The sequence below is a fragment of the Ursus arctos genome, unplaced genomic scaffold (genome assembly GCF_023065955.2).
Source record: "Ursus arctos isolate Adak ecotype North America unplaced genomic scaffold, UrsArc2.0 scaffold_20, whole genome shotgun sequence".
In the NCBI taxonomy this organism is placed as follows: Eukaryota; Metazoa; Chordata; class Mammalia; order Carnivora; family Ursidae; genus Ursus; species Ursus arctos.
In genome coordinates this window covers 24,012,088-24,025,529 of record NW_026622875.1, presented here as the reverse complement: position 1 = coordinate 24,025,529, position 13,442 = coordinate 24,012,088, and the positions used below count along the sequence as shown (strand labels likewise).

The 13,442-nt window shown below is 38.7% G+C and overlaps 1 protein-coding gene across 5 annotated transcripts in view; it reads right to left on the bottom strand.

Moving 5' to 3' along the window:
• Window positions 1–13,442, bottom strand: part of PIK3CB (phosphatidylinositol-4,5-bisphosphate 3-kinase catalytic subunit beta) — a 192,787-nt gene that overhangs the window by 31,522 nt on the left and 147,823 nt on the right. For all 5 annotated transcript variants that reach the window (XM_026497132.4, XM_044383447.3, XM_044383446.3 and 2 more), the window contains exons 17-18: window positions 1,460–1,638; window positions 550–659 (exon numbers count right to left, since the gene is read on the bottom strand). In XM_026497132.4, the coding sequence (XP_026352917.1) occupies window positions 550–659; window positions 1,460–1,638 (289 nt within the window). The remainder of the gene's footprint in view (window positions 1–549; window positions 660–1,459; window positions 1,639–13,442) is intronic.

Sequence of the window (13,442 nt, the reverse complement as noted above, 5' to 3'; positions counted from 1 at the left end):
ATAAACACAACACACAAATACCATAATTCTTATGGACATGAAGAACCTGAAGCTAAGTGAATTTTATGTGACTTGTCTACAGTCATACAACTAACAAGTGGTGGTTGTCATAACTGCCTTCTGGTTGGTGTAATCACCTCAGAGGCATTTCCTTTTGAAAATATGGGTCAGTAAGATATTTTAATTAAAATACAAAACTATGGCAACAATATCGAAATTGCTATCACGGAAACAGAATATATGAATATATTATTGAAAATACTCTCTTGTATTTCACAAGCTTTTTACCAAAGAATTAGACTTTGTATTTTTGGGGGCAGGGGGAAGAAAGATTTATTAGAACAATGTATATAAGTAAGCTGTAAACATTATTTTTTTAAGAGGAAAAAAGGGGGATTTAGGACATGCCAAATTCAATCTTATGACCATTGATAACTACCTCTTGGCTAGCATCTGTTACACATTTATACATCACCTTTCAGACAAAGCAAACTGACAACAAATGAAAAATACTAATGAATTCGGTACCGTAATAACCTCAGTACATACCATCACCATTTTTAAAAATCACTCCAACTGAATCCTCACCAAACACTTTGTTATTGTACACGAGCCACAAAGGCTTCATTTTGGAATCCATGTATTTACACTTTTCAACACTGAAATCAAACAAGGGGAAAATTAGCCCACTTCCACGTAAAGAAAAAGCAAGACTGTAATTTTGCCACAATATATTAGACGTGGGGAAAACCCTCACCTGTTTCATTCAGTCTGCAGAAGTCAGAACTATTACATATCCTCTTTGTAAAAAAGTAACTAGGACGACAGCTTTGGCTAGAATGTAGTGATGCCAGATGGGCTAGACTGAAAACCCAGATTCGTCCCTCTCACTACCTACATTTAAAATTCCTCCTTTTCTTTCTTTATTCTTCCTTATGTTATTATACATAGTCAATACAAACCAGATCATATCATTGGATTAAAATTAGGATTTTTATGAGTTCATTCTTGATTTCTTAAAGAGGGATCAATTTTGAATACGGACATATGGGAATACATATCATTGCTTTTCCATTAGTACTTTTGAAGGGAATAAAACAGTGAGAAATAATCTTTCAAATAGGAAAATAAATTAGTAAACAATCTATGATGGTTGCCAACATTTTGCATACTTAGGATTTTTAACTCTTAGAAAACAAATTTAGTCACATACAATTGAAAGGAAAATAACTTGTAGTAACTGTCATGAACCCCACAGGTGAATTTAGCTAATAGGCATACATCCTAATGCACACAAGAATAACCTTTGAGAAATTTAAGATTTTCCTTCTTTAAATACATTGTGCTTAGGGAGGCTAACAGCTAGCCCTACTGCTCCTGCAAGGCAGTCACTCAGAAATCCTTTCTGCATTGCTATTTTCATGAAAATTCACTGAGCACAGCAAAGATGGTCACTTACTAGAGTTCTGAGAGGATAACACACGGATTCAGAGGCGACTGCAGGTCCGATAGGGCTTCCCGGTAAGCGTTCTGCTTTAAACAAGTATGCATGGCCTCCTTCCCTTTGGCTCTGTTTAGCTTCACTGCATTCAGTTTGATTAAACTATTTAAAGTTTTTAACTTATTGAGGGCTTCAACCTGAAAAATAAGTTTCCCCACCAACAAAATTTATTGTTAAAAATAATATAAAGTACTATAGTATCAGGTGATCATATTAATAGCCACTCCTTTCCTCTCCCCAACACAAATACTTGACAATCAGCCAAAGTAAAATCAGTACTTGGTTTATGACAAACATGCTAGATACAACAGAGTAAAAAACTAATTTTAATCACTTGTTACTTAAAGCACCATTTTTCAAATGTTCTTTAATCCTTTTCTTAAATGAAATCTTAAAAATCAGAGAAAAGTAAAGGGACATAGATTGTGGTTAAGAAGATAAGTATGGCAAAGTACTCAGAACTCTGCAGATTGATGAACCACTCCATTTGGCCAGCTTCACAGTACAAGAGGAAAATCTGTGTACAAGTAATCCCGGGGTTCCTGCCATTCAACCTTAACATCTAGTTCTTGTCACCACTCTGGTGAGACATCTTCTCAATATACTCTTATATTCTCTTTCCATGAGTAGTATAGTTAAATGAATTATTGTATAATAAAATAAATATGAACATAGAGAATAGTATTTGTTGCCCAAGTCTACATTACTTGTTTTTATGAAGTAACTCTATCAAAACTTATGCAAATTAAAAAAAAAAAACTTATGCAGTTAGTACAAGGTCAATCAACAGCGGCCAACTGAATCAAAACCATTGTGTCTAAAAGTCAACTTCATTGTTTATAAATTAAGTCTTTCCACGTCATGTTACACAAAAATCCATTAGAAACAGCCTTGGCCAACCATAAACCATAAAGAAGGATTTTATTTTATTATTATGTTATTAAAGCTGAAACAGCTTGTTAATATAAACACATTTATATTAACATGTAAATGGACTATAACAAGCATATAAAACATGTACACAACACACACTATGAACACCTTGGTTTGAATCTCCATTAACAGGAGATTTATTTTAAGCAATGTTTTCATTTTCGAACTTTGCTTCTATGAAAAGAAACCACTAAGACTCTGTAGGGAGATGAATTCAGTCATGCAGTTTTTATAGACAGGCTGAGGGCTTGCTCACAGGAAACTGGAAGGTTCTATGTAGTTTGATGAAAATCGAGATGGCTGAAGCTTGCCAAGTTAGCCACAGACACTCCATTTCTCAACAGTTTCAGGAGCTGTACAAACACTGGTGAAAAGGGAACCAGTTGAGAAACAGACTGTGCAAACAGGAACTTTTTGAAGTATTTCAAATTTGAATTTCTTCTATGTTTGTACAGTTGGGAATTTTCAGGCCCCATCACTAATTGTGTTGATATCCATTTCCTGGAATAGTGTCCTAAATACCCACATGGCCATAAGTCAAATACTTTAAAGTGTTTCAACACCCTGTCTTTCCATAGGTTTACAGTGATAACAAAAACTGCCACGTAAAACGTAGAGTCTTCCCCTTGCTACTCATCAATTAAGAGTAAAAATATAATCATACATATGTCATATGTTTGATGCTATGAAAGTCAAGCTGAGGGTCCCAGAGAACCAAAGAAATGTATGGTGTGGTATGGTGTGGTCTGATCAAGAGTGAGGTCAATGAAGTAGGACTTCATCAAGTGGGGCCTTATAGGCTTTGGTAAAAAGTTTGGGGAAGATCCACTCTATATGCTAGGTGAGATACTCCTGTATTCATGATTCAACTAATAAAGCCAATTAATATTCACTCAATTGAATTTTCTGTGGCAGCTTCAGGATCTGAAGCAAACTTCCCGTGGCACTCGGGGATGAGAAACGAAGGGTAGTACCGTGAACCATTTTGAATTTACTATCTTTCTCGCCATTTTCCTCTCAGCTCTGAGCTCTGCTCTCTTTTATCAAGCTCCTGATCTAATTGGCTTCCTGTTACAGGGCAGGTCAGATTGAGTTGGCAGATAGCTCTGCCCAGAACTCAGCTTAGCTGGCAGTTCACCCTGAAGCCCAATTCAGCTGGCAGACAGGTCTGCCCAGACCTAAGCCTCTAGCTTTTCAGAATACAATTTTCCAGGTGGAAAACCCCAATCTTAGTTCTGTCCCTGGATTCCACATTGGAAACTGCTGACAGTTTAGTCTTCAATTCTCTGTTTGTTTGGAATCCTTCCCCAGATTCCATATTGGGAACTGTTGGAGGCAGCTGTGGTTCTCCATTTTATTTGGAATTAGTCCATACTCCAAATTCCTTGGGATTTGCTGGTTTATCCCTTCCCCAGTCTGAGGTTCCATGGGAACTGGTGGTGCATACAGGAGCTTCTGGCCAGGACACAGTAACATTTCTTGGTCACTGATTATCTATTAAGGTGCATATTTTTCTGTCTTGTTTTGTATAGATAAAGGCTACTGCTAAGAGGGATCTCTGAGGTCAAAAAGCTGCAAAAAACGGGTCAAGCAGTCAAAGGCTATTAGAGCATCTGCCACTAAGAAGACTCCTGTAAGAGGGTAAGTTGGTCATGGAACAGGTTAGACTGACACTAGGTTACCTGCCAACAGTAAGAAAATTTCTGTGCAACAAGGTACACTGTAAAACACCCCACAACTCCCAACCTCACCACACATCCCTCTTAGTTATTAGTTTGGCTCCAAGAAATCCAAAGGTCTAGATAAAACAAATAGGATCCTTTAAAACTGAAGAGTTGAGCACACCAACTTCTAGCACAACTGCTTATTTTATGTCTAAGAATTACATGTAGAGGCCACTTTAGATAACAGGTTTGAGAAATGGAATGTAGAACAAGGCAAAAGGGCCCACAGTGGGCACCTGGCTGAATACACACGGGACCACCAGGTGACCCACTTCGAAATATCCATAAGCCCTAACTGACCAATGGGCTATTTACAACCAGGCAGTGTTACCAAAAAAGGGGTAAGGGGTAATTCCATAGGTCCCCATACCTCTTCACCTTCCCCCCTTTAAAAACAGCCCCCACCCACTGCCTCACTGCAGACAGTCTTCTCCTTTGCTGTCCTGTCCACCGCTCTCTTGCAGTGTATTCAATAAACTTCTATCTCCTTTGTTCTGCCTTGCGTAAATCCTTTCACCGCCTGTGCCACCAGCTTCTAAGCCACCATCACCCCATGTTTGGGGGTCCCCATCTGATCCAGAGAGACAACACACTATAGTCCTAGAAATTTCAGATAGCTAGTAAAATGGCAAAATCTTATAGAAGAAAACCTAGAAATATAATGGCCATTATGTGGAAATTTCTAATTAGATAAAACATTTAAGAAATGCATTTGAGGGGCGCCTGGGTGGCTCAGTCATTAAGCGTCTGTCTTAGGCTCAGGGCGTGATCCCAGAGTCCTGGGATCGAGCCCCACATCAGGCTCCTCTGCTGGGAGCCTGCTTCTTCCTCTCCCACTCCCCCTGCCTGTGTTCCCTTTCTCGCTGGCTCTCTGTCAAATAAATAAATAAATAAAATCTTTTAAAAAAAAGAAAAGAAAAAGAAATGCACTTGAAAGCGAGTGTTCCCAAATTAAACAGAATGGATATGCACCTATTAGTATGAAGCAGTCTCTAAAAGGTTTCAAAATTCCAAAATAGTTTCATTGAAGATTCACTGCAAAAGGCTAATGAAAAATTAAAGAAAAAGGGTATTTAAAACAAAAGACTGTAACAGACTGAGGCCTAAGACTGACATAATTTTACTGCTCCCCTCTATCCTTTATTTGAGTATCCATTCTAATAACCATCGGTATGAACTGCCTTTCTACTCTAAAGAGACTATTAAACAGTTAGCTTATAAAATAAAACCACCTGAGGCTATGGGCCACTTTCTTCTCTTAAGTTTCACGAATCTTGCTCAAAGGCAGAACACTAAGGGCGACAGTCAAAGAATTTCTTAAATCCAGGGAGAGGATTCTGAAAATTTCTATAAGCAGATTACCTCTGGAGCCCAACTCGAGATTTTGTGAGGATAACATCTTTTGCATATACTTTGAAGATGCCTCTTAGGTCCATGGGATTGTTTAATACTGCCAGAAAGAGTTGACTGTCACGGTTGCAATCTGACAAGGTATCTGAAAGGACTTAATAACTTTATGATGAGAAATATGGCCAAACTGGAAGATATTATTCAGAGCCCAATAGAAATTTTTTTAGGCCTTCTCCCCTATGCTTACCCAGCGAGAAAGAAAAACACTCTAACATAGGTGCATAGGTGTTAGCCGTTTGGTATCACTTAGGCAGCAACCCAAGTCTTTGAGGAAATGAAAACAGTTGTCTTTGTTTTACAAATCTAGTCTTTACAGGACCAGAGATGTGGCTGAAAAACAACTCAAAATCCATCAATACTTTTTACCAAACCCAAAACCTCCCCTATTTATCTCAATAGGCTTGTAAGTATTATAAATTCTGGTTTTAAAAGAACAAAGTTATAGGAAGAGCTTGCATTTTTTTCCCCTGTGCCTTTGTGATAATACATGTCCTACCAGAGTCCTCTCCATAAGTTGTATCTAGACCATCTCTTTGACAAGTACACTTCAGGGAGGTAATTCTTATCAAAAGGGGGAAAAAAGGTCATTTAGAACTTGACTTGTTAAGAACAAATATAGTTCTTAAAACTCTTCTCCACAAGTATTAGAAAAAGGTTTAGGCCCCTAATCTGAACTTATTCCATCTATCAGAAAAACAATTTAGAGCCAACTATTTTTCATAGGCAGTGAGTTTTGTATTATTATACCTAATTCATGGTAGTAATTTAAAGCTATAAGGTCTCTGTTTGCTTCCATTTGTGTTGGTATGTGTGTTCACACATGTGTTTTAAATGTGTGGTATCTTCTACCTCCAGATGGGACTGCCAAAATTAACTTGTAGAAGAGCTCTGTTTATATGGCTTAAAAAAAACAAGCACTTACATAAATTTAGACTTCACAAAATTCTCAGAAATGTAACAGAAACTATCCCAAAAGTTTTTCAAGTTCACATACTCTGGAATAATTTTTGGTAAATTAAAGCAAGTTTAAGTTTGTTGGTTGAGTGGGAACAGGCACGTCTTTAGGCTTATCAACACTGACTATAAGGTAGATAAACAACTTTGTATTTCTGTTCTAATTTGTCAGCAGAAAAATAACTTAGAATGATGGCTGATTCTAATGTCTCATGAAGTTTTCATGGGTAAAATAATTGTTGAGAACAAATCATTAAGCAGATTAAATGGAATAACAGTTAATAAAGTTTTTTTAGCAACAATTATATTTTATTGTATATGTACTTAAAAATAGCTTCCCAAATCTCTGGTAATGTGAAACTTTGAAGTTTTGCTAAGTTAAAATAAACATTAATTACTGAACATAAGTTTATCTACTTTTGGGTTCTTATTACAGAGAAACTAAAAGATATTAGGATGTGTTAGTGCACTGGAAAACTGAAAAAGGTATATGCTTCTAGAAATTATGAAATGTACTCATCAACTTGCAAATCTAAAGAATGCTGGTATTAACAGTTCGTAACTCCTTCTAGGTTTTTACCAGGAACTAAGGTTTCTAAAGGTTAAGTTAATATATGCAATTAAAGCCAGCAGAAATAAGGGAAACATCTCCATATGCTAAGAAAGCAAAATGTGTGTTTTTGGTAAAAGAAGGTATCAGAAATGAAGATACCCTTTTGAGGGGGCAAAAAAGTTGTAGGAAGTTTGTGAAAAAGAAATCTTTGGAAAGGAATTTTGTGTGTGATCAGGACTAAGACTGCAATGAGTAAGTTTTAATATCAAAAGTAAGCTCATGTAAAGTCAGAATTTGGTTTTCTCTGTTTTTGTGTTTTGTTTTGGTTTGTTTTAACTTTGTCTACTTTTGATAACAGATTGTGGAAGTTTCTTTACCTTTAAGTGATCTGCCTAGAAAACAAAGATACTGTGTTTTATCAAAATAATTTCCTGTGGTTGCTGTCTTTATCAGGTTGTTGATTACTTAAGAAAACTGAGTCTTCTCAATATTAAAAGAGCTAAGTTTTGCTAGTTTGCTAATAGATAATTAAGTTTCATAATGATCTGTGATCCTATTTACTCAAGGGCTTTAAAACTCCACTCCCCCTTGGGGGCGCCTGGGTGGCACAGTGGTTAAGCGTCTGCCTTCGGCTCAGGGCGTGATCCCGGCGTTCTGGGATCGAGCCCCACATCAGGCTCCTCCGCTGGGAGCCTGCTTCTTCCTCTCCCACTCCCCCTGCTTGTGTTCCCTCTCTCGCTGGCTGTCTCTATCTCTGTTGAATAATAAATAAACTCCACCCCCCCTTTACGAATTTCTCAAAATCAAATTATAAATGTTCTTTTTGATGTGGAATAAATTTTGGGACTTTTCCAAAGACCTCCTGGAACATTTCAAGGGATCTGTTAAACTAACTGGATTTATTTGATATGTTAAATTACGAAGGAAATACTGTCAAACAAGAAGTAATAGTAAGCCTTCTTTACAAAGTATTTGCGTTCTAAAAATTATATGAAATTCCTAGAAATCTGGTATGTCCTCGTATAGTATTATCACTTGTAATTCTGATTATCTTCAAATGTTTATGGCATCCTCTGGGACCCCAATCAAAAATGGCAAACCATCTTCTTACTGTTATTGCCTTCCCTTCTGAAATTTCTGTCATTAAAACTGAGGCTCACACTAGAAGGATTAAACCTGAGTTACCAGAAAAATGTCCCAGCTGACTTTCATGCGAAGGCAATAGCAACACAATCTCTAAAGATGGTGGTACATGTGGAAGAAATCCATTCCCTACTTCTGCAAAACCTGCCCCTCACTGCCAGACTTTTGCCATCCTGATGGACTTGTAAGATAGCAACAGTCTGCTCCTGAATTAGAGAAATTAACATGGGTAAGCAATAGCAGTAAGTTAAACAGTTTGAGGCTATGGGAAACCCAAGATGGCTGCTTGGTTCTTGCTGACTCTCTGGCAAACTCCATTTTTTAGTTTTTGCATTCCTTCACCCAGCATAATGCATTTAAGATGACACAAATTATGAAGAGAGATTGGTAAGGGGACTTTTATTAAACTACAAACACAGTCTACCAGCAATGTCTGACTTGTCAGGTCCATAATCTGAGAATAACTATTTTTGTCCCAAGAGATCTCAGACCGCTGCCTTCTGGACCTTTTGAATATCTGCAGATGACTTCATTCAATTGCCAATTAGTATGGATTACCAATATGTCGTTATTGTATGTGTGTTTTCCAGAGGGGCTGAAGCATTCCCAAGCTCCAACGCTGATGCCCTCACAGTGGCAAAGAAACTGTCAGAAAATGTATTTCCCACTTGTGGTATACCTCCCACAATCTCCAGTGATGGAGGCCCCCACTTCACTGGACAAATCACATGAGGCTTAATGAAAACCTGGCAAACTTCTTAGAATTAACACTGTCCCTATCACCTTCAATAATCAGGCAAAGCTAAGAGAACTAATGGTATTCTCAAACTTAAAACTTCTAAACTTGCCTAAACTACTGGACTTTCCTGGCCTAAGGTACTGTCTTTGGTCTTGCTGACTATTAGTAGTTACCCCTTTAGGAAACAAACTTACTCCACATGTGACAGTCACCAGCAGACCAATGTCTATTAGTATACAGCCTTATGCTGACCTCATGCTATTAAGCCGAGCTACTGTAAATCTTGAATATCTTATGCTCAAGCCTATCATCAACAGGTTAAAGAAGGCTTCTTGGATCTCAATTCAAAGGTTCCTGTTGGTCACAGTCTAGAGCTTGGTAACTGGTTATTCTGGAAATGTCATCAGACGAAGATAGCTGTTGAACCCCATTGGAAGGGACCGTAACAACTGCTCTTGACCACTACACTGCTGCAAAGCTAAAAGGTATTAAGCCTTGGCTATACATCTCACAGCTAATGAAGGTTCCATCTCCAACCTGGTCCTGTACAGATGCTGGCGACCTCTAAGTCAAATTGATGAGGAAGACATGTAGCTGACGTCAAGGCAGACTGCTTCTGCCCAAGGCGATAGATCATTGAACCTTAACTAAACATGAAACCCTTTCTCCTTTCTTTTACTCTGGCATTAGCCTGGGAAGATAATGCCCTCATCTCTTTCTCCCCAGGCCACTGCTTAAGGGAGGTAACCTCTGGATTTTAAAACAACCTTTTAGTTCTGGCTAGGAGAAAAACCTAACTGAGCCCCTAACTTTTCACAAGCAAAGTAAGACATCTCACTGGGCGACTCCCTTGAAGTTACGTTGTTGAGTTAGAAAGGACCTGTCGGGAGGCTTTCACGTTTCAGGAATTCACTCCTCTTGGCAGGTCCCTACTTCCGTGGTTAGAGATAAATGTAAATGAGCCTGTGATCAGGAAATTCTCCTCAATTCTTGAAATTACTGCAGAATCTGCTGCTAAAGCAAGAGGCCCAACAACCATCCTTGGACTCTTTAGCCAAAGCTTTCTTGATAGTAGGACAGCCCTCGATTATCTTTTAGCCGAGCAAGGAAGAATCTCTGCTGTAGCCAACACAACCTGCTGTATCTGGATTAACATTTCTCAGGAAGCTGAAACTCAGTTATGTAAGATCACAGAGCAAGCTGCTTGGCTTAAAAGGGTGACTCCTTCAACAGGGTCCTTCTTTGACTGGTTTGGGTCTTGGGGACCATGGCTCCAAAATGCACTCCAAACACTGGGAATTATCCTGCTTATAGTTACCATAACAATCTCTCTGGTACATTGTGTCCTCTCACAAGTTTTAAATGCATGTTAAGCCACTAACCATTAAGTAAATGAACTCCTTAGGACTGGAACGTCAAAAAAAGGAACAAAGAGAATGGCTGACTTCCATAACCTATGAATACCAGAGGGATTAAGCAAAAACATCCTAACCTATGGATAATGGATACCACACAAAAGGAACAACAAAAACTTTGAGAACTTCGAAACAGTATCTGATAGTGCACTAATGCCTTAAATTTTGATCACATCTGTCCATTAAGCTGAGAGCCTGATCAAAAGGGAAATGTTAAAAGAAAATGAAAGGCCCCAAATACTAGGTCAAATCACCAGACTGAGGCTTAATACCTAACCTAACTACAACTTCAACCTTCCCCCACCTTTTTAAAAAAGGTTTTTTATTTGAGAGATAGCAAGAGAGGGGAGAGGGAGAGGGAGAGAGAAACTCAAGCAGATTCTACGGTAAGCACAGAGCCTAATCAGGGCTCAATCTCACAACCCTGAGACCATGACCTGAGCCCAAACCAAAAGTCGGACAGTGAACTGACTGTGCCACCCAGGTGAACCCTTTTCTTTTTTTTAAGATTTTATTTATTTATTTTGCGAGAGAGAGAGAGAGAAAGAGCATGAGTGGGAAGAGGAGCAGAGGCAGAGGGAGAGAGAGAATCCCAAGCAGCCTCCACGCTGAGCTCAGAGCCCAACGTGGGGCTCCATCTCATGACCCTGAGATCATGAGTCGATGCTTAAGTGACTGAGCCACCCAGATGTCCCGTCCCCCGCCCCGCTCTGCCCCCCCCCCAGCCAAGTGTAGTCTTAACAGTCAATCAGGAATTTTCTAGTCAGTACCAATAAGATAACCTGTCACAGGGGCCCTCTCAACCCTCCCCCAAAAATGAGGAAATCTACCTAATAAGACCCTCTGCCCCTCCCCCTAAGGGAAGGTAACTGGCCTAAAACAATCATTTCTTTTCTTTTGCTAATTGCCCCGCCCTCTTTCTGCCTATAAAAGCCTTGTATTTTGCAACTCAAAGTCCCCTCTACTAGATTAGCTAGATAGGACACCGCCCAATTCATGAATCAATTAATAAAGCCAATTAGATGGTTTAAAAAAATTGATTTTAATCTCAATGCAATGAATATTACTTCAGGGATTTTAAAAATGGAAATGACATAATACATCTACATTTTAAAAAGGTCACTTTATCTGCTGCCAGAACAGGAGATGTGTGTGCAACAATGGAAACAAAAGGCACAATTTAAGAAGTTAATGAAGACATCCAGGTGAGAGAAGATAATGGATTGGATGAGGGCAGCAGCCATGAACACAAAAGAGACACTGACAGGTATGAGATATTATTTGAGGACTATAAAATTAAGGGGGCTAATAGTATCCATTCCATAGAGTTGTGAAGAATAAATGGCTCATAATAAAGGGTGAGTAAATGTTAGCTATTACTACCACTATTAATGGGCTTTCCAAAAGAACCAGATAAAAGATGTTTTAACATGAATGAAAAACCATAATATAATCATAATATAGTAACATATTACACATATATAATGTAAATCATCTATGAAAAGCTATGGGAGCTTCTCTGGCAATGCAAATGAGTTAGGAAAGTATAATGAAACTGGGAATTACCACAACGATCTTATATAAAATAGGGTAGACACCAGAGAGGTGTAAGAATGAGCAGGTTAAGAGTGAGGAAACAAATGTCCTTCAAATGAGATCAGGAGACTGGAAAATATAGCAAAGTAGGGGAGTCTGCCATGAGGAAAAAACAATGTACCAAGAAGCAAAATCTGAGAGAGGTTTTTTAATTCTACAAGATAGTCGTCTAAGTGGATTGAATACACAGATTCGGATTATATCAGCTGGATGTAACTACCTTGCTAATAACTTCCTAGTCACATACAACTAATATTCTGATGTTTACACCCAGACAATAATCAACACCTATAGTAAAACCTTCAGGCCTCATTTTTCTAACATGCACCCACAGACCAAGACACAGTAAAGTTGATAATTCCCCCCAATGCTTTCATCAGTGCCAAGACTGAAACTGATTTTCCCCTGACTTCAAAGGAGCCTATGGTTTTTTACCACGGTAACTGCATATTGGGGGAAAGGAAATAACCAGACCTTTTCAAACTTCTAGACACTGGCTTTGAAGTAACACTAATTCTAGGAGACCCAAAATGTCACTGAGGTCCACCAGAGTAGGTGCTTATGGAAGTCAAGTTAACAATTAGCACAGATACGTTTCACAGTGGGCCCAATGGGTCCCACACCCCAAACCCATCCTCTGGTTATTTCTCCAATTCTGGAATGCATAATTGGAATGGATATACTCAGCGGTTGGCAGAATTCCCATATTGGTTCCTGACCTATGGAGTGAGGGCTATTTTTGGGGGAAGGTCAAGCAGTAGTTATTACAACAACCTCTACCTAAGAAAACAATAAACCAAAAGCAATACCCGTTCCTGCAGTGACTACACAGATTAGTGCCATCATCAAGGACTTAAAAGATGCAGGGGTAGTAATTCCCATCACAACCCTATTCATCTTGCCTATCTGGCCTATGCAGAGAAAACACAGATCTTAAGAGAATTACAGTGGATCATCCTAACATTAATTAGGTGGTATACCAAATATGGTTTCATTGTTGAACAAAGTAACACATCCCTGGTACTTGGTATACAACTACTGAGCTAACAAATGCTTTTTCCTCCATACCTGTCAATAAAGTATCACAAGAAGTTTGCTTAAGCTGGCAAAGCCAAAAATACATTTTCACTGTCCTTTCTCAGGGGTATATATCAACTCTCCAGCTCTATGTCATAATTTAATTTACAGAGATCTTCATTGCCTCTACCCTCAACAAGATACCACTCTGACACCTTTATAACATTAGACTGATCCAACCTCGTGAGTAAGAAACAGCAAATGAGAAGGTAGGAAATATTCCAACGAAAATTTGGGGCCTATTATCTCAATGAAAACTGTAGGGCTCAATTTGTATGGGGCGTATCAAGATACCCCTTCTAAGGTAAAGAAAAATTTGTTGCTCTGGCCCCTCCTACAACCAAAAATGAGGCACAACAGCTAGTGGGCCTCTTTGCATTGTAAAGGCAACATATTC